We start from the raw sequence: 21,546 nt of genomic DNA on the forward strand, positions 1-21,546 counted from the left end.
ATTTCACCCCTCAACCGGAAAGATATTTGGGACTGTAAAAAGAACTTCAAAACCACAAGTCTGAGGGGGGGAGGTGGTGTGTGGGGGAATCTGAATGGGGATAGAAAGTTAAAGGTAGAGAAGAAAAAGAGATAAGAAAGAGAGATAAGAACATAACTTGGCATAACTATAAGGTTCATGGTGGGAGATATAGGAGAGATGTCCGATTCTTTACTCAGAGAGTGGTTGGGGTGTGGAATAGACTGCCTGCTGTGATAGTGGAGTCGGACACTTTAGGAACTTTCAAGCGGTTATTGGATAGGTACATGGAGCACACCAGAACGATAGGGAGTGGGATAGCTTGATCTTGGGATTGGACATAGCTCGGTACAACATTGAGGGCCGAAGGGCATGTACTGCGCTGTAATGTTCTATGTTCTATGTAACAAAAGTCAGAATATAACAAAAAATGATAAAGATAACATAAATACTCCAAGAACTTCCTGTTTTTATAGCAAGTCATAACAAAATACCTGTTAACCTTCCTATTGGGACTTGGACTACACTCTCTGGATCTTAGAAAAATGAGACCTGATCTCATTAAAACACATTAAATTCTTACAGAATTTAGCAAAGTAGATGCTGACAGGATGCCCCCTCCCCCCCAACCCCAGATGGAGAATTTAGAACTAAACGGCTCAGTCTCAGGAAAAAGGGTTGACCATTTAGGGCTGAGATAAGGAGAACTTTTTTCATTCAAAGGGTTATGAGTCATTGGCATTCTCTACCCCAGTGGGTTTCAGATGCTCAGTCAATGAATGTTTCATGACTGAGATCAATGGTTTTTGGATTTTCCCTCCTCTTGGGAGTCAAGGGACCTGGTGTGCGGGCAGGAAAGTGGTGCTGAAAAAGAAAGTCAGTCACAATCTTATTCAATGGTTGAGCAAGCTTGATGGCCCACACCAGTACTCCTGCTTCTATTTTATGAGGTGAAATTTAGGGGTTGCAAACCAACAACCTTTAAAATAAAAGACACCCCATGGTGCCATTAGTTAGTGGATGGTCCTAACAAGCAGGGAATGGAGCTTCTGGCCCTCGAATGGCGGATGTCCTGTCCCCTTTCGCTTTCCCAGCAGTGCCAATAGTGGGTGGGAGAGGAGTGGGGGGCCACGGGGTGGGATTTGGAGGCAAGGGATTGGCACAAAGGGGGTGCCAACTTGGGTGGATGTCCCTGTTACGTGCAGAGTTCTTGAAGGAACTAGCTCCCCTTACCTTCCTGCTTTTTCACACCAGCTGTAGAGAAAATGTGCTTTCTACTCTCATCTGTCTCCAACATATTACGGTGGGGGAAGTGGAAAGAAGCCTAAGGGTGGGCGACCTAGTGAGTGCCATATCCACCCACCATGTCATTGGGGAATGCATCAGGGGTGCGCTAGCCAGCTAAGGTTCATTTCATCTCCTGTGGGTGTAAATCAATTCTAAATGGTTAAGAACTTGTGCCAGTGTCACCTGAAACTCAAGTATAAACATCACTCAATTCTCTGGTTTAACCTTATTTGAGTAATTATTCACAAACTCAAGTGCAACCTCAGATGGGGCTGGAGATGACCCATGTGTTTAGGAGAGAAACCTACACAAAAACAAAATATAAAGAGGTAGTGGCAATTAAAGGTGAGTGTCAAAATGGGTGAAAAAATTCAGCAACTTTTAAGAGGCAATGCAACTTGTCGGGTGCTATGGCCAAGGGTAAAGGGGCCTCAGATTGGGATATGGTGCAATATGTGATTAGTTTTGTAAAGGAATGTTTGGACATTGTGTCTAGAATTTTCCCATCCTGTCTGAAAATTCAATGGGGCAATCAAATGTCCATAGATTTTGGGTGGGATCAGAAAATCCCAGCCTGAGTGTCTGATTGGTGTATCATTGGGTGGTACGGTAGCACAGCGGTTAGCACTGCTGTCTCACAGCATCAGGGACCTGGTTCGATTCCCGGCTTGGGTCACTGTCTGCGTGGAGTTTGCATGTTCTCCCTGTGCCTGTGTGGGTTTCCTCCGGGTGCCCCAGTTTCCTCCCACACTCTGAATGACGCACTGGTTAGGTGCACCGACCCAAACAGGCACCAGAGTGTGGTGACAATGGGAATTTCACAGTAACTTAATGCTGTGTTAGTATAAGTTTTACTTGTGAGACTAATAAATAAACCTTAGAAACCTTAAAGCAAACCATTATTTGATGTGTTATGTTACCGCATTGTAGCATAATTTACTCCTCATTGTCCTAGATCAGTATATAAAGGGCATGAAAGGGGGGCTCCCTCCCTCCTTATAATAATGCTAGTGCTGCTTTAGCTTTAGTCTATCTGCTTCTCAGAGTCTGCCCAGAATTAGTACTCAGTTCAACAGATGTAACCAGATATAATTGACCATCCAGTATGCATTAACCTGAAAAATAATAGATTAGAAAACCAGTGCTCACATGAAGCCAAATTATCTTCCTGTGAAAACAAGATAAAACAGATAAAGGCAGTGTTTAAGGTGTGTCAAATTCCTTCCAATTCTCACGGTAGGGTACAGGAAACAGGGCAGCCACACATTCCGATACAGAGATATTGGTTTCATGTAGTGCTATATGTAATAAACTATAAACTGCTGCATTACCATCCAAAGCTTGGGAACCTAAAAGGTAAAGCTCTCACTCTATGGCTATCATAATACCTTGTAACCCGTTGATGCTGTAATCACTATAATTTGGTATATATTTTTCCATGTGTGTGTCTGTGTGTGTGTATATAGGAATTTTCCACTGAACTTTCCCTGCTTTATAATTATAGGTTAGTTGAAAAAAGTATTCTGTACAACGGGCAAATGTCCTTCCTGACACCACCTAAGTTTGGAAAACATCGAATGAGAGAGGACGAGGGGGAAGGAAGCTGAGACAGAGAGAACATAAAGGAGGAGGCCAGAGGGAGAGTGGGGAGGGGGAAGAGAGAAATACAGACAAGGTGACAGAACATGGATTAACATCCATTTCAGACTTTAAAAAATCTGCTATTTCTACAACCTTATAAAAGTGAGAATTATATACAATTACAGAACAAAAAAATGCTGGAAAACCTCAGCAGGTCCGACAGCATCTGTGGAGAGAGAAGAGAGCCAACATTTCTAGTCTGGATAATACTCCACCAGAGCTGCTAAGATTTTCCAGCATTTTCTGTTTCAGGTTCCAGCATCTGCAAAGTAAAGTTTATTTATTAGTCAAAAGTAGGCTTACATTCACACTGCAATGAAGTTACTGTGAAAATCCCCTAGTCGCCACACTCCGGCGCCTGTTCAGATACAGTGAGGGAGAATTTAGCATGGCTAATTCACCTAACCTGCACATTTTTGGACTGTGGGAGGAAACCAGAGCACCCAGGGAAAACCCCACACAGACATAAAGAGAACGTGCAAACTCCACACAGACAGTGACCCAACCAGGAACCGAACCCCAATCCCTGGTGCTGTGAGACAGCAGTGCTGACCACTGTGCCACCGTGCTGCCTCAGTATTTTGCCTTTAACTTACAATTACAGTATCAACAACAGAAGCTGTTAAAGCCTCTTAATCTTGTCTAAATGAACATTCAGACATTGGCAAAAGAGATCACTGAAAAAAGTACTAAACCATGTAAAGATATTAGTCAAGCAAAGCAAACACTTCAATTATCAAAACAGAATCCTCTGCTGAGCTACTGCATGTACAAGGCTTGGAGATCAACCTCATAATGAGGCCATTATGAAACAGTTGGTCAGACATCTGGGTTCTTCAGCTGTGCTATTGTGACATGGAAATACTTCAAGTTCCATTCCAGGAAACACTCCATCCTGACTTGGACACATATTGCTATTCCTTCACAGCATTGTTGGCGTACCTTCATCTCATTGGCTAAACAAAGAGGTTCACCACCAAATTCCCATGGGCAAATTAGGGCTCGGCAATAAATTTCAGCCATGCCAAAGCCCAAGAATTAATTTATAATGTTTCCTGTTTTGTCCAAAGGATGAAATCCCTGACAATGAATAGTTGTGCAGTAGTTGACCAAAATTAATTCCTGGAGTGTAATTTTTGATTTTGGTTTTGATTTGATTTATTATTGTCACATATACTAATATACAGTGAAAAGTATTGTTTCTTGCACTCTATACAGACAAAACATACCATTCATAGAGAAGGAAATGAGACAGTGAGAATTTCGTGTTACAGCATAGCTAGGATGTAGAGAAAGATCAACTTAATGCAAGGTAAGTTCATTCAAAAGTCTGACAGCAGCAGGTAAGAAGCTGTTCTTGAGACGTTTGGTACGTGACCTCAGACGTTTATATCTTTTTCCCAAAGGAAGAAGGTGAAAGAGAGAATGTCCAAGGTGTTAGCGATGGAAAGGTGGTAGGACTGGAGGGTCTCAATGACATTATTGTTGCTAGAGAGGCGGTGCTCGACAGATTGGTGGGACTGATTGTGGACAAGTCCCCAGGACCGGATGGAATGCATCCGAGGGTTCTGAAAGAAATGGCGGAGGTGATAGTGGATGCCTTGGTGCTTATTTTCCAAACATCGCTGGATTCCGGGGAAGTGCCGGAAGATTGGAAAGCGGCTAATGTTACGCCGTTGTTTAAGAAGGGTGCCAGGCAAAAGGTGGGGAATCATAGGCCGGTTAGTTTAACGTCTGTTGTAGGTAAAATGTTAGAATCCGTCATCAAGGAGGAAATAGCGAGGCATCTTGAGGGGAATTGCTTGATAGAGCAGACGCAGCACGGTTTCGTTAAGGGGAAGTCGTGTCTGACAAATTTATTGGAGTTCTATGAGGATGTGTCCAGGGCGGTGGATAGAGGAGAGCCGGTGGATGTGGTCTTTCTTGATTTTCAGAAGGCGTTTGAAAAGGTACCTCACAAGAGGTTATTGCAGAAGGTAAGGGGGCATGGAGCTGGGGGTAGGGTGTTAGCGTGGATAGAGGATTGGTTGTCAAATAGGAGGCAGAGAGAGGGGGTTAATGGGTGCTATTCGGATTGGTGGTTGGTGACTAGTGGAGTGCCCCAGGGGTCGGTGCTGGGGCCTCAGCTATTTACCATTTATATAGATGATCTGGAGGAGGGAACCGAGTGAAGGGTGTCGAAATTTGCTGATGACACCAAGATTGGTGGAACGGCAAATTGCGCGGAGGGTGTGGAGAGTCTGCAGAAGGATCTAGATAGGCTGGGCGAATGGACCAGGAAATGGCAAATGGAATTTAATGTTGGCAAGTGCGAGGTGGTCCACTTTGGTAGGAATAATGGTAGGAAGGACTATTACTTACGTGGCGAAAAACTGCAGCAGGCGACGGTGCAGAGGGACCTCGGGGTCCTTGTGCATGAGTCGCAAAAACCCAGCCTGCAGGTGCAGCAGGTGATCAGGAAGGCGAATGGGATGCTGGCCTTCATAGCGAGGGGGATTGAATATAAAAGTAGGGAGGTCTTGCTGCAGCTGTATAGGGCATTGGTGAGGCCGCAGCCGGAGTACTGTGTGCAGTTTTGGTCGCCGTACTTACGCAAGGATATTTTGGCCTTGGAGGGAGTGCAGAGGAGGTTTACTAGGCTGATACCGGAGTTGAGGGGGTTGAGCTATGAGGAGAGGCTGAATAAACTAGGCTTGTACTCGTTAGAGTTTAGAAGAATGAGGGGAGATCTCATTGAGACGTATAAGATGATGAATGGGATGGATAGGATAGAGGTGGAGAGACTCTTCCCGCTCAGAAAGGACAGTAGGACTAGGGGGCACAGCCTCAAGATAAAGGGGGGGCGGTTTAGAACGGAGTTGAGGAGGAACTTCTTCACTCAAAGGGTGGTGAATCTCTGGAATTCTCTGCCCGTTGAGGTGGTGGAGGCTGCCTCGCTAAATATTTTTAAGACGCGGGTAGATGGGTTTTTGATAAGCGAGGGGATTAAGGGTTATGGGGAGAGGGCGGGAATGTGGAACTGAGCCACGACAGATCAGCCATGATCTTATTGAATGGCGGGGCAGGCTCGAAGGGCTAGATGGCCTACTCCTGCTCCTATTTCTTATGTTCTTACGTTCTTATGTTCTTAATTGTGCTGGCTGCTTTGCCGAGGCAATGGGAAGTCTGGACAGAGTCAATGGATGGGAGGCTGGTTTGCCTGATGGATTGGGCTACATTCACAACCTTTCGTAGTTTTTTACAGTCTTGGGCAGAGGAGGAGCCATACCAAGCTGTGATACAACCAGAAAGAATGCTTTCCATGGTGCATCTGTAGAAGTTGGTGAGGATCATGCCAAATTTCTTTCGTAAGACTGTGAGGCAAAAGGACAAATCCTAAAGTGAAGGGAGAATGTGTACCATCCAATTTTTATCATTAGTCAGCCACTCATCAGTATCGCACCCATGATGTTTTGCCGAATACAACCATTACACAACAATTCTGCTAGAAATGTCCCAGTTAGTTGAACACAGCTAATGCTTTCCAAACTTCTAAAAAGGCACAGAAAAATGAATCTCTAAGATAATTGGCAAGATTATAGAAGGAAATATTCAATTCTTGCAAATGTTCTAATTTATTCCAGGCTATTGCTATATGAACTTGTCTGTCAAAGGACATTGGTCAGTAAGGGGGAAGTCACGGGAAACCAAAATCCAGGAGAAACAAGAGCAAGGAGAGATTTGCGTTTATATAGTGCCTTTCAAGACCTCAGGACACCTCAAAGCCCTCAACAGGCTTTGAAGTATAGTCACTGCTGCAACATCCACCTCTGATGGATGATCAGAATAATATTGTAATGTTTTAAAAAAGATATCCTTTTCCTTTGTAGGATGTTTATTTTAATTGGAGATTTTTTTATCAGTTGTGTCCCTTTTAGGGGCCATGTCAACTTGTTTACTATTAATGACTTCAGGACTGTTAAAAGAGGTGAAGTGGCTCAGACAAAAATGCAAGCGAGGAAGAGCCACTCAGGGAGCAACAGGAAACTGAAGATAATGAAAGTTTGGAAAGAACAACAGCAGTTGTAGCATCCGGGACAAAATGTTTCCTACATGCAATAACAAGGAAAAACGAAGGAAATTCCCCTCTGGCGTTCTGTAGCTTAATCTTGAAAGATGAATTTTATGTGATTTAACAAAAAAAGGACTGCACATTCTGGGAAATCTTATGGAAAAATGGCCCAGGAGATTTAAGCATTTAATTACAGGGATAGAGATGTTTCGCTGCAATTGTATAGGGCATTAGTGAGGCCACATCTGGAGTCTGGTGTGCAGCTTTCATGTCCTTATCTGAGGAGGGCTGTCCTTGGTATGGAGGGAGTGCAGTGAAGGTTTACCAGACTGATTCCAGATCTGGGATGGCAGGTCTGTCATATGAGGAGCAACTGGGTGGCACAGTGGTACAGTGGTTAGCACTGCTGCCTCACAGCGCGAGGGACCTGGGTTTGATTCCCAGCTTGGGTCACTGTCTGTGTGGAGTTTGCACATTCTCCCCTTGTCTGCATGGATTTCCTCCAGGTACTCTGGATTCCTCCCACAGTCTGAAAGACACGCTGGTTAGATGCATTGACCCAAACAGACGCCAGAATGTAGCGACTAGGGGAATTTCACAGTAACTTCATTGCAATGTTAATGTAAGCCTCACTTGTGACTAATAAATAACTTTAACTTTTAAATCAGTTAAGATTATATTCACTGAAGTTTAGAAAAGTGAGAGGGGCTCTCATTGACACTTATAAAATTCTAACAGGATTAGACAGGGTGGATTCAGAGGGAATATTTCTGTTGGTGAGGGAGTCCAGGACTAGGGGTCATAATTTGAAGATAAGGGGGTAAACCTTTTAGGACTGGGGCAAGGAGAAATTTCTTCACCCTGAGAGTGGTGAATGTGTGGAATTCACAGACACAGAAAGCAGTTGAGGCCGAAATGTTGTGTGATTTCAAGAAGAAATTAGGTATAACTCTTGGGGCTAAAGGGGTATGGGAGGAAGGTGGGATCAGAATATTGAATTTGATGATCAGCCATGATCGAAACGAATGGTATGAATGGCTCCTACTCTGACCAAGATTGTAGGAACCTACAGAGGGTTGTAAACATAGCTTAGTCCATCATGCAAACCAGCCTGTCATCCATTGTCTCTGTCTACACTTCCTGCTACCTCGGAAAAGCAGCCAACATAATCAACGACGCCTCCCCACACTGGGAACATTCTCTTTTCTAACTTCTTCTTATGGGAAAAAGATACAAAAGTCTGAAAACACATAACAATTGTTTCAGAACAGCTTCTTCCCTGCTGCCATTAGACTTTTGAATGGACCTACCTTATATTAAATTGAACTTTCTCTACACTCCAGCGATGATTCTAACACATTCTGCACCACAGTTACACAGTGGTTAGCGCTGCTGTCTCACAGTGTCGACTCAATTGTCAGCTTGGGTCGCTGTCTGTGTGGAGTTTGCACTTGTTGCCCGTGTCTGTGTGGATTTCCTCTGGGGGTACTCTGATTTCCTCCCACACTCCGGTTAGGTGCATTAGCCATGCTAAATTCTCCCTCAATATATCCGAACAGATGCCAAATTGTGACAACCAGGGGATTTTTGATTTGATTTGATTTATTATTGTCACATGTATTAGTATACAGTGAAAAGTATTGTTTCCTGCGCATTATACAGACAAAGCATACCATTCATGAAGAAGGAAAGGAAACAGTGGAGAATGTAGTGTTACAGTCATAGCTAGGGTGTAGAGAAAGATCAACTTAATGTGAGATTGGTCCATTCAAAAGTCTGATGGCAGCAGGGAAGAAACTATTTTCGAGTCAGTTGGTACGTGACCTCAGAGTTTTTTATCTTTTTCCCGACGGAAGAAGGTAGAAGAAAGTATGTCCATGGTGCATGGGGACCTTGATTATGCTGGTTGCTTTTCTGAAGCAGTGGGAAATGTGGACAGTGTCAATGAATGGGAGGTTGTTTTGAGTGATGGACTGGGTTTCATTCAGGACCCTTTGTAGTTTCTTGCAGTCTTGGACAGAGCAGGAGCCATGCCAAGCTGTGATACAACCAGAAAGGATTTTCACAGTAACTTTATTACAGTATTGATGTAAGCCTACTTGTGACAATAATAAATAACTTGAACTTAAAATGCTGGAAAACCTCAGCAGGTCTGACAGCATCTGTGGAGAGAGAATAGAGCCAACATTTCAAGTCTGGATGACCCTTTGTCAGAGCTGCTCTGAGCTGCTCTATTCTCTCTCCACAGATGCTGTCAGACTTGCTGAGATTTTCCAGCAATTTAAGTTTTTGTTTCAGATCCCAGCATCCACAGTAATTTACTTTTAACTTAAACTCCCTTCTTTCTCCCCTATGTGTTCTATGAATCATCTGCTTTGTCTGCATAGTGCACAAGAAACAATACCTTTTTACCGTATGCCAATACATGTGACAATAATAAACAAATCAAATCCTGCTCCGACTCTCCTTGTTTGACCAACGCTGGCTGTCTGGAGACAATACATATCTCTTTAACCTATGCTTAATGCTATCTCCACTGACATTGTCCCCGGGGCTGGGGTGCATTATTGACTCTAATAATCACATTTTAAGTTGATGTTTTAAAGTTTCTTTGTACTTTGATTTTGTTCAGGCTGTTGCCGCTCCTTTTGGGAGCTGCCCCTTCTACTTTGTCCTGATTTAACTTGAGTTTGTTTCTTTGGTTTGACCTTAAAAGAGGCCACTGATATTGTCCCCGTTGGGCACCGCAGGGACTGAGTGCATTATCAAGCCTAATAATCACATTTTAAGTGATTTTTAAAGTTTCCTTTGTAGTTTGATTTTGTTCAGGCTGTTCCCCCTCCTTTTGGGAAGCTGCCCCTTTTACTTTGTCCTGATTTAACTTGAGTTTGTTTATTTGGTTTGACTTTAAAAGAGGCCACTGACATTGTTTGCACCTTTAAGACTCGATTAGCAGTAAAGACTCACATTCTAATCAGTATTCTGTAAACTGAGTGTGTGTCTTCATATGCCCTGTTTGGTGATCAGAATTCCCCACTCACCTGACGAAGGGACAGCGCCTCGAAAGCTAGTCACGTTTGCTACCAATTAAACCTGTTGGATTTTAACGTGGTGTTGTGAAACTTCTCTAGCTCCTGCTCAGTGAGTGCCAACCCAAGCAGCCAGAGGTTACTTGAGTTCATGGGGTGGGTGGGCGGGGCCATGGAACGCCAAGCCCCGCCCTTGCCCCCGCTCGACCACGTGACCTCAGGACGCGGCTCGCCATTGGTGGAAGGCTGGGGGTGTGACGTGTTTCCGGTGTTTGTCCCGCAGTTGCACTGGTTCGTTCGCTTCCGAGCTGGCTAGCTGTTTGGGGTTGTGGGCAAACCTCTGCGGGTAAAATCTCGGTCCCGGGGGGGAAAAGCTATAAACGTATATTTCATTCGGTTTGACAGGAGGAGTAGAAAAGGCGGGGGGGGGGAGCAGTGTGTAACGGCTGGAGGGGGCGTAGCGGCGACGGGAAAGCGGACCGAGTAGGGGCAGCAGCTGGCCAGCGAAGCCGGACCGAGTAGGGGCAGCGGGAAAGCGGACCGAGTAGGGGCAGCAGCTGGCCAGCGAAGCCGGACCGAGCAGGGGGCAGTGGGAAAGCGGACCGAGTAGGGGCAACGGGGAAAGCGGACGGTGTAGGGCGGAGGAGGAGAAAGCGGTGGGCCGGCATGGAGGGCAAGCTGGCGCCCAACGGGGATATTTACAGCACTGTCAACGGCTTCATGGAGAAAGCGCACTCGGACGCCAAGGTGACGGCCCGGAAGAACGGCTTCGTGAAGCCTGCTTTCGCCCAGAATGGGAAGGTAAGGCGGCAAAAATGGAAGGAGATGGAGGAGGCTCCCCCAGCAAGGTGGATGCAAGACTTACCTGAACAGGTGGCAGGGGTGGGGATGTCCTGTGCGTAGGTTGTGCAGAGAGGATGTTCCGGGTGTGTTTGCGATGGTTTGGGAATGACGCCAAACTCGAGGGAGCCTTTGACTGTATGCAAATGTTATGGAGCAGACTAGAAAGATTGACAATCATAACTTGGGTTTTGATTATGTTGACATTAGTGCTGTATAATCATTGTAGCCACTTTTGTATAAGTGCAAATTTTCAGATGCAACTTTTCCAAGTAGTTCTCTACCCAAGATTGAACTAATTAAAGGAATTTGGACAAGTTTTACATTGTTTCACAAACTTGTGCATAAAAAGTAATGCTATGGCTTTTTGAGAGCAAAGGACTGTTGTCTGAGGTACCAATTATGAATTAGGGTGGCACAGTGGTTAGCACTGCTGCCTCAGCACCAGGGAGCCTGGTTCAATTCCAGGCTCGGGTGACTGGAGTTTGCACATTCTCGCTGTGTGGGTTTTCTCCCACAATCCAAAGATGTGTAATTTAGGTGGATTGATCATACTAAATTGCCCCTTAGTGTCGGGGCATTAGCAGCATAAGTCTATGGGTTGTGGGGATAGGGCCTGGGTGGAATTGTTGGTGCAGGCTCGATGGGCTGAATGGTGGCTTCCTACACTGGGGATTCTATTCTATCAATGAATAATTTGGGGAATTAAAATATTCAAATTCTCATAGTTGATTTTGGCCATCACAAGGCATTCAGTTTGTTGTCTGTTCGCTCTTTGCTGGAGCAATCGAAAAGTAATCCTGTTGCTCTGTGTCTGACCTTTATGCACCTCAGTTAAATCTCCTTTCCAAAGAAAACAAACACAGTCTATCTAATCTTTCCCTCTAAAATTGTCCATTCCTGTCAACAAAGGCATTGGAGAGGCTGCAGAAAGATTTTCAAGAATGGTTCTGGGATGCAGAACTTCAATTAGTGAATAGATTGAAGTAAAGGAAGTTTGATAGAATAGATGGGGGGGGGGTGAAACTTCCTGTTGGTGGAAGAATTGAGAACCAGAGGACACCTATTTGAGGCAATTGGCTAATAGAGCCAAAAAACGATGACAGGTGCAGGAACTTTTATATACAGAATGTGATGTTAAATGGACTGTCCAAGTCTGGTGCAAAGCTGGTATGAATAAGACAGGCTGTATTTATCCTCTGTGCTATAACTGTTCTATGATTCAGTGAAATTCTCTGGTGTTTTTCGTGTGAGCACAATTTTCCTGTAATGCAGTCATCAATTTGTACATAACTCCTGTCTAATTATTATAGATTCTCAGCATTACGTGCGTGGCTCTTGTGTATTCATCCTCAGCTAAGAAAAGGAAGTATCCCTTATGGTGTCTTAAGCAACCTTATCTGCATGCCTGATTACTGTCATGTTCTGTAGACTTGTAGCGGGCAATTGAGGGGGCTGTCCATCCTGACTGCCCCTCTACTGTGGCTATGTATGCAGCCAGGTGTCCCTGGAGAGGGAGCATGTGGTGTCCACAGGTGCAGTTGATGCCTTCTGCACCCATTGGGCACCACAGGGGCTGGGGTGCATTATCAACCCTTTCAAGTTTCCTTTGTACTTTGGTTTTGTTTGGGCTGTTCCCCCTCCTTTTGGGGAGCTGCTCCTTTTACTTTGTCCTAATTTAACTAGAGTTTGTTTATTTGACCTTAAGAGGCCAAGATCCCAGTATTGTGTGTCCCTTTGCCTTGTTTGTTTCCCCCCAAACACATTACCTCAAATTTCTGTGGAATTATTCCGTTTGTCACTTTTCCATCCACCTGCACACCTTCCTGCTGTCTACTGCTTTCTTCCGCACTGTTAGTAACGCAGCTGATTTTTGTATCATCTGCAAACTTTTTAAGTTTAATTCTAACCTGTCTGAAATTAAATTTTACAATTCAGTGTTACAGTAATGCTGTTGCATTTAATGGTAAGTTACTTGGCCTGGCACAATAATGCAACTCTGAAAGCCTCTAAATTTAAAAGCGACATGTCTCAAGTGTTTCTCAATGGAAGCATTTATTATATTTAGCTAATAGTTCAGTATAAGCCCTTGTTGTGCACTTTTAACCACTTTAACAAATACAGCAATTGTTGCTGCCTGAGATTGGTGCACACGTTGTCACTAGGCTAGATTAGTGTAACTAGTTACTGATATGACCATAATCGTTTCTGACATTATGCAGTGGATATTTATTTATTGAACACATAATTAAATGTGACGTTAACAACCTGCAAGTGATAGTGGAGAATGTGAGGGTGGTTTTATTTGGACAGCTCTTTAAAAGAGCTGGCATAGGCACAACAGACCAAATGATCTTTCTGTGCTATAAGATCCTATTATATTTCCTTTCCACAAAGCTAAGTCATATCATTCTACTTGTGTGGGAGAGTTCTTTTTGTAGGTTATTGTTTCACATTATTAGCAATTCTAATTTAAACTTGATGTGTTTTGCTGTATAATTTTTGTGCCCTAAATTCCCTCCCATCCACAATTCTGTCACTTCAATTGCTATGGTCTAGCTAGGAAGAAAATGAACACAAAATAAAACCAGTCTTAGTGATGGGGAAGAAAGTAAAATATCACTCCTTTTTTAAATATATTTTATTGCTTTGATGCCCAGTACTTTAGGTTTCTTTCCCATCCTTTGAGATCTGGGGTCACAGGAGCACCATGGGTATTTCTAGACCTTTATAGTTCCTGTGGTGCTAACATCAACTAATTCAGTCCCAAATTTAAATACTGTCTATAATTTATAAGACTTGGCTGTTGGATAATTTAATTAACCGTACAGGTGTCCAGTACATTTGTTTATTGTTTGGGTAGAAAATGCAGTGTTGACACTGATTCAGAAAGACATGCTTCATAATTCAGTTGCAAGGTTTCCTTTCATGTTTACTCAGGATCCTGTCTTGAGAATTGTATTTTTGTTTGTGCCAGAACTTGTTCATTCTAAAACCGGAAAAGGAGTCCCTTTTCAAAAAAATGCTCAAACGTAAACACATTTAAAAATGGGAATGAGATTGCCAACCAACCTTGATTAGAATTTGGGAAGGATTAGTGACAAGTTACACAACACGCTCTCAAGGACTTATAAAATAGTGAAATTGCAACAGGAACGGAGAACTGGGGGGGACAAAGAGATTCATACCTACTTGCTACTGATCATTTTTATTGATGGTAAACAACTGCTGCAAGATTATTTTGAGCAAGTCACGTTCTATGGACATACACCCAAGATCCCACTGCTCTTTTACACTTCTCAGAATCCTCCCATTTATTGTCTATTCCTTTGCCTTGATTGTTTTCCCCAAACACATCACATTTCATGGAATTTGATTCCATTTGTCACATTTCCACCCACTTGACCATTGATTCCTTCTTGCAGTCCATTGCTTTCTTCTGAGTAACGTGGCCAATTTTTGTATCATCTGCAAACTTCTCGTGTGTAGATTTTTTTTCTGAACAATTAATTGATTTTGTTTCTGCTTGTAATTGCACCCTTGATCCAGGTACAATTCTGTTTTGTTTTTGTGCTTATAATTCTTTGTCACAGTTCTGTGTGTATTGTTATCCTGGTGCTCTCAGCACCCTATCTGTATATCACGTTGCTGAACTTTTGTGATTGTATGGAGTGTGTGATTATATGCCACACCCAGAAAGTCTAGGATGGTCCAGATAATTATTACACACTGTTCAAGTGTGAAAGATTCTTTTTAAGGCTGTATAAGTTCTCTGGGAGTCTGGTTTTGTTTGTAAAATGAAAGTTTATTCTTGTAGTTAGTATATGGAGTTTATTTCGTCTGCTCCTAGAAGAGTTATTGTGTGCAAAACCGTCTGTCTGGATTAGGGTTTAACAGCTTTTAATTAGTCAACACATTTTATGCTTGGTGACCAGCATGGCAATGTCAGTTTTGATTTACAATTGCCTTAATTCAACTTTGATTTTTGCCTGATATTAAAAGCTCATTGCTAATGTTTTACAGTACAATTCTACTTTAGCACAAAAACTACTTTATAGAGCAGAAGCAGAAATTATTTTTATTCACAATTACCTGAAAAGTTAAATGGAGATTATTTTGCTAATTAATCTAAAGAATCAAATCACAAGTGTGGAACTTCCCCAGCGTAAACTTGAATATAAGTACAGTGCTATCAAGGATTGGAATTTATTACAGTTAAGAATTCTATACGTAATGACAGGGAGGGTCAGTTAGCTCAGTTGGCTGGTTTGTGACGCAACACTAGTGATGCCAACAGTGCAAGTTAAATTCCTGTACCAGCTGAGGTTATTTATGAAGGCCCTGCCTTTTCAACCTTGCCTGTGGCCTGAGGTATGGTGATCTCAGGTTAAATCACCACCAGTCAGCTGTCCCCCTCAAGGGGAGAGCAGCCTATACTCATCTGGAACTATGGCAACTTTACTTTTTCTTACGTAATGACCACAAATTTTATGCTTTAAGCTTGATGCTGGAAAGCACATTCAGAAGTTATTCTTGAGTACTAAGGCAAATTGATATTTTCCATTGTGCCCTTCCTAATTATCAAAAGTTTAGTGACATTCAAGGGGCAGGCTTGATAATTACCAACATGTAATGGGTACATCAAATTCATTTACTGTCCGTTATTACAGCTTGTCTCCAATGACTTGATGTTGATTTGCCTGCAGATCACCACTTAGAAAATGAAGCACATCATCCAGGAATGAAAGTATTCTTTCTCAGTCAGACTTGACAAATGAGAAGTTTCATTCTTTAGCAGTATTTCATCATGTTGTACAAAATTTTTAACTAATAAATTCTTAGACTGTCTATTCCAGGTAAATTTGGTTGGCTTTTTTGGTCCCTCTAATTACATTTATTCAATTATATCAGAGTGGTCTTCAATGTTTTCCAATTAATAAATATCAATTAGCTGTGAATGAACCATGTGTATTGAGATGCTTATGACAATCCCATCTTGTCTTTTTATAACAAATTGGACTCTAGGATATTCAAGAATCAAATCTACTAAATTAGTCCATTATTGGAAATTTCAATATCATTCATAACAAGTGAAAAAGAATACAAGCAATCACCAGTAACATTTTCCAAAAGAAGTTTTTTAAGGTAATTTCCATATGGCACTTCAATTTTATGACAAATCTTCCATTGAATACACCTGTTTGTACCTTTTAAAATCTTCTCAACTACAATTGCTGTTCTCGTTCCAGTCTATTGAGACAGCAGTAGGGAAAGTGAAGGGGGCAATCCAATTTGCCACTTTATCATCTTAATAACATAAAATTGCTCTATTTTCCCAAGATGTTAACTAACTGCGTCACCTAACTACTTAGATTTTTTCTTCATGTAGTTTATCACGGTAATTACTTCCTCCTCCCACACCCACTTTACAGGGTGAATGACCTACGTAATGGAAGAAGTCATGATTGACTTTAGACCCTGACACGAGGAAAGGATATGACTTGTTAAAGAACGTTTACTTGTGTCTGGCCTTTGTTGCTATGTGTAGCATAAACTCTTCCAGAACCCCTCAAATTGGTAATTTCTGGTGTCTAGCTTCTGTTGTAAGTGACGGTGAATGCATTGTATGCATGCAGGTTGCTTGCGAAAGCTGAGTGGGTGATTTCTAACGAGATTAGATTTTTAATGCAGTCTTCATGATGCAGCGATGACCTCAATGGAATATTATGCCACACTTTGAACCTTGGCATCATCACCCTGAAATATTGACTCCCACAGATGCTAATGCCTGACCATCGTTTTCAGCATTATCAACTTGAAGTTGATTTGGCCTATATTAGTCTGCTGATGTACAAATAAAGCAAACCTTTTGGTTTTAAAAAAAGTTGTCTTTTTTATTCATTCACAGGATGTGGGCTTCATTGGTGAGACTAGCATTTATTGCCTATCCTAAATCTATGTAAGATTAACTACAAATCCAATCTTTTGAGATGGGGTAGCCTGATATGGTGCACTTTTGCTGATGGTTGAAGAGACGAATCTGAGTGGCCGGTTCTGCCACAAGTGTCACGTATGAAGCGGTCAGATGTCTGTTGGCACGTGTTGTCAGACACTACAGCCACTCACTGTCATGGTGATGCAAAGAGGCCACCCACAGGTGATGTTGCTATTTTCCTTTGGTGTCAGCTTATGGGCTTTTGTAACACAACATCCTTCAACAGAGCTTTGGACATCCTATTACTCTTGCGGATCCAGCTAACAACATAATTTCCTCAGGAAATGTCACCATTTTTCATCCTACAAAAATGCCCAAGCTGACAGTCATCTCTGCTTGCCAAATGCCAACACAGTTGGGAGCTTTGCTTTTGGAAGAATTGCCACATACGTGAATTTTGTCTTTCCACGAGATGCCTGGAATGTGCAGCAAGCAGCAATGATGAACATTGTTGAGCTTCCTTCCTTGATAACTGAGTTCTGCACGTTTCAAAGCCATACACTGAAGTGTTGAGAACACAGGCTGTTTTGAGAGTCGACAAAGTAGTAGCTACTCTCCCTATGTGTATATTGAGTTCTGCTTTAAGAGAAATGGTCACTGTGGATCCAAGCTAGCAGAATTTGCTTACCATTTCCAGTGGCAAGGTGTTTAGTGTGTTCAGGGGTAAAGTTGTGACACCTTGTCCCATAATCACAATTACTTGATGCTTATAGTAAGAGAGGACAATGGCTGTCTGTTTCTCATTAGCAATAATGGGAAGGCCTTGGCTAGGTCATGCTTACAGATGAAATGACTCGGCCAATGTTGTCTACCTGATAAGCTGCAGCCAAGGCATGGTACATTGGCAAGAACATACAGATGCTATGATAGTGGATGAATGGACATCACTTGACAATCACCAGGCAGGAGTGTTCCCTTCCTGTTGGAACACTTCAGCAGTCGAGGACATTTGACCTCTAATTTTTGGGTAAGCATTCTCCAAGGCAGCCTTCAAGACACGTGACAATGCAGCATCACTGAGCAGAATTGCCAAACAGAAACTGATAACCAAGTTCCGCGCACAAGGGCAGCCTCAACTGGAATCTTGGGTTCATGTCACGTTACCTGTAACCCCCACGACTTGTCTGGGCTTGCAAAATCTCACTGTCCTGCCTTGAGACAATTCACATCTCTCTAACCTGTACTTAACCCCCTCTCCACTCATTGTTTGCAACTGTAAAGACTTAGTTACCTGTTAAGACTTACATTCCAACTATTACCTTGTCTATCTATATATGCCCTGTTTGTGAACCCTGTCCTCCACTCACCTGATGAAGGGACAGTGCTCCAAAAGCTCGTGCTACCAAATAAACCTGTTGGACTTAATTGGTGTTGTAAGACTTCTTATGGTGCCTACTGCAGTCCAACACTGGCATCTCTACATCCAGAAGTAGAGGTTTCATGCTCATGGATCAACAGTGAACTTGATCTTCATATTTCAGCCGTGACTGAAGGGAGCAGGATATATCTCTTTATCTTAGTTACATAAAATTCATTAAAGCTTTCAGCAGTGCAGGGCTCTATAACATTTTGGGGAGAATTGGCTGTCTACCAAAGCTCCTCAGCCTCATCCATTCCTTTCATGATTTATACTGTACTACCACTTCCAACAGCATAAAGTGAAGCAGGATTGTGTCCTAGCCACCACTTTGGTATTATCTTTTCCTGATTTTTGTCTTCTCTGTAGATATGGAAGCTTACCTGCATAATCAGTCAGCAAATTCTGCAATCTGTCCAGGCTGAAAGTGAAGACAAAAAATATACAACATCAGAGAACACAGGCTGTGCTAGTCACTCACCTGGAAACTCCCAACAAAGACTCATCATGCCTGTAACTTGTGCTCATCATGCCTGTAACTTGTGCTATCAGAAGCATTTTGTATAAAACCAAAAGTATTTTGGCTGGATCTGGTTATTGGAAAGTAATTTTTTTACTTTTATTTTCTTGGTTGAGACGTGACAAAACAATAGAGAAACACTTGAGATGCAAAGAATCAGTCCTTTCAGAAATAGCATTAAAATAAACACCTTCGCTCAAATCATTTTTGACATTCTTAATTGTACATCCATTAGAATATGAACAATCTGCAGAATCTATTACTGACTGTTTTGGCTCGTTGAGGATAATGGTATCCCTCTTTCTGCTCCCTCTAACTCTGGAACTAATGGGCCCTCATTTTCAGTGACTTTCAGTATCAATTTCTGTTAAATATTCAGGTGAAGATCATGTTACTCAATTTTAGCCTTTTTTGTCAAGACTCAAAATCCAGTGGAATTGAAACCAAAAGATTGCAACTATATGTGGCTAACCCTCAGTACCCTGCATTCAATTTCAGTCTTGTTGTTTGCCTTGAACACTATTCTTATTTATTTCTATGGTAAAAATATGAAAGCCAACCTTAAATGTTGTATCTGGATGAATAGTTTTAATATTAAGAAAACATCAAATTAAAATGAATCTGAGACCCTCTTGTCTATAGTTTTGGTATATAGATATTAGTGGACTTTTATAGTGGTTCTGAAATTTTTCTACTGAAAATTTGCGTAAAATCAGTGCCCACAGTGGGACATTATTTAATTGGAATTGCCTTTCCTTTGTTTTCTTCCTGCTCTCAGTCTTTCTCGCAAAGAATCATGACAAAAAAGAAAAAGAATACTTGGAGTAATCGTGGTCAGCTTGCTCACTGAAGAATCATGGAATATTTGAGTCATCTACAAGAGTGTTTTTGTAAAAATGGTCTTGCAAAATGTCAGCATGTCTGTGCCTCCTGAATGGGAAGATTGTGGGTTCAAGCCTCACTCCAGATTATTTAACCAAGGCTCTCATTTAAATACAGCACTGAAGGTTATACATTGTCACAAGTACCATACTATTGATAGTGTTAAACTGAGACCTTGTCTCATTTCAAATGAATGCAAAAAGTATTGTGCCACTTGTTTAAAGGAGGACAGGGGGCCTGTTAGTGTTGTGGACAATGCTGCCAGACGCATTCATTGATCATTTATCTATTTGCATTGGTGAAAGAGGGTGCTGATAAGTGAATTCTGGGGAAGGCAGTCCCATGGTGAGTATACCAGTTCATCATAACTGACAATTAACTGCCAAGTGTTGTTTGAAACTTACATAAGAACATAAGAAGTAGGAGCAGGAGTAGGCCATCTAGCCCTTCGAGCCTGCCCCGCCATTCAATAAGATCATGGCTGATCTGTCCTGGCTCAGTTCCACTTTCCCGCCCTCTCCCCATAACCCTTAATCCCCTGTCTTATCAAGAACCCATCAACCCGCTTCTTAAAAATATTTAGCGAGGCAGCCTCCACCACTTCAACGGGCAGAGAATTCCAGAGATTCACCACCCTTTGAGTGAAGAAGTTCCTCCTCAACGCCGTTCTAAACCGCCTCCCCTTTATCTTGAGGCTGTGCCCCCTAGTCCTACTGTCTTTTTTGAGCGGGAAGAGTCTCTCCACCTCTATCCTATCCATCCCATTCATCGTCTTATATGTCTCAATGAGATCTCCCCTCATTCTTCTAAACTCTAACGAGTACAAGCCTAGTTTATTCAGCCTCTCCTCATAGCTCAACCCCCTCAACTCCGGTATCAGCCTAGTAAACCTCCTCTGCACTCCCTCCAAGGCCAAAATATCCTTGCGCAGGTGCGGCGCCCAAAACTGCACACAGTACTCCAGCTGCGGCCTCACCAATGCCCTATACAGCTGCAGCAAGACCTCCCTACTTTTATATTCAATCCCCCTCGCTATGAAGGCCAGCATCCCATTCGCCTTCCTGACCACCTGCAAGCTGGGTTTTTGCGACTCATGCACAAGGACCCCGAGGTCCCTCTGCACCGTTGCCTGCTGCAGTTTTTCGCCCCGTAAGTAATAGTCCTTCCTACCATTCTTCCTACCAAAGTGGACCACCTCACACTTGCCAACGTTAAATTCCATTTGCCATTTCCTGGCCCATTCGCCCAGCCTATCTAGATCCTTCTGCAGACTCTCCACACCCTCCGCACAATTTGCCTTTCCCCCAATCTTGGTGTCATCAGCAAATTTCGACACCCTACACTCGGTTCCCTCCTCCAGATCATCTATATAAATGGTAAATAGCTGAGGCCCCAGCACTGACCCCTGGGGAACCCCACTAGTCACCAACCGCCAATCCGAATAGCACCCATTGACCCCCACTCTCTGCCTCCTATTTGACAACCAATCCTCTATCCACGCTAACACCCTACCCCCAACTCCATGTCCCCTGACCTTCTGCAATAACCTCTTGTGAGGTACCTTGTCAAACGCCTTCTGAAAATCCAGAAAGACCACATCCACCGGCTCTCCTCTATCCACTGCCCTAGACACATCCTCATAGAACTCCAGTAAATTTCAGACACGACTTCCCTTTAATGAAACCGTGTTGCGTCTGCCCTATCAAGCAATTCCCTTCAAGATGCCTCGCAATTTCCTCCTTAATGACGGATTCTAACATTTTACCTACCACAGACGTTAAACTAACCGGCCTATAATTCCCCGCCTTTTGCCTGGCACCCTTCTTAAACAATGGCGTAACATTAGCCGTTTTCCAATCTTCCGGCACTTCCCCGGAATCCAGCGACGTCTGGAAAATAACCACCAAGGCATCCACTATAACCTCT

At 42.8% G+C, this 21,546-nt stretch overlaps 1 protein-coding gene across 1 annotated transcript in view; it reads left to right on the forward strand.

Moving 5' to 3' along the window:
- The first annotated feature begins 10,318 nt into the window (after nucleotides 1–10,318).
- LOC145352421 (serine palmitoyltransferase 2-like) overlaps nucleotides 10,319–21,546 on the forward strand; it is a 116,200-nt gene continuing 104,972 nt past the window's right edge. Inside the window, exon 1 of the mRNA XM_080202263.1 lies at nucleotides 10,319–10,827. Coding sequence (XP_080058389.1) covers nucleotides 10,693–10,827 — 135 coding nt within the window. The 5' untranslated portion in view covers nucleotides 10,319–10,692. The remainder of the gene's footprint in view (nucleotides 10,828–21,546) is intronic.

Source organism: Carcharhinus amblyrhynchos, chromosome 14 (genome assembly GCF_965287045.1).
Source record: "Carcharhinus amblyrhynchos chromosome 14, sCarAmb.v2.hapA, whole genome shotgun sequence".
Taxonomy (NCBI): Eukaryota; Metazoa; Chordata; class Chondrichthyes; order Carcharhiniformes; family Carcharhinidae; genus Carcharhinus; species Carcharhinus amblyrhynchos.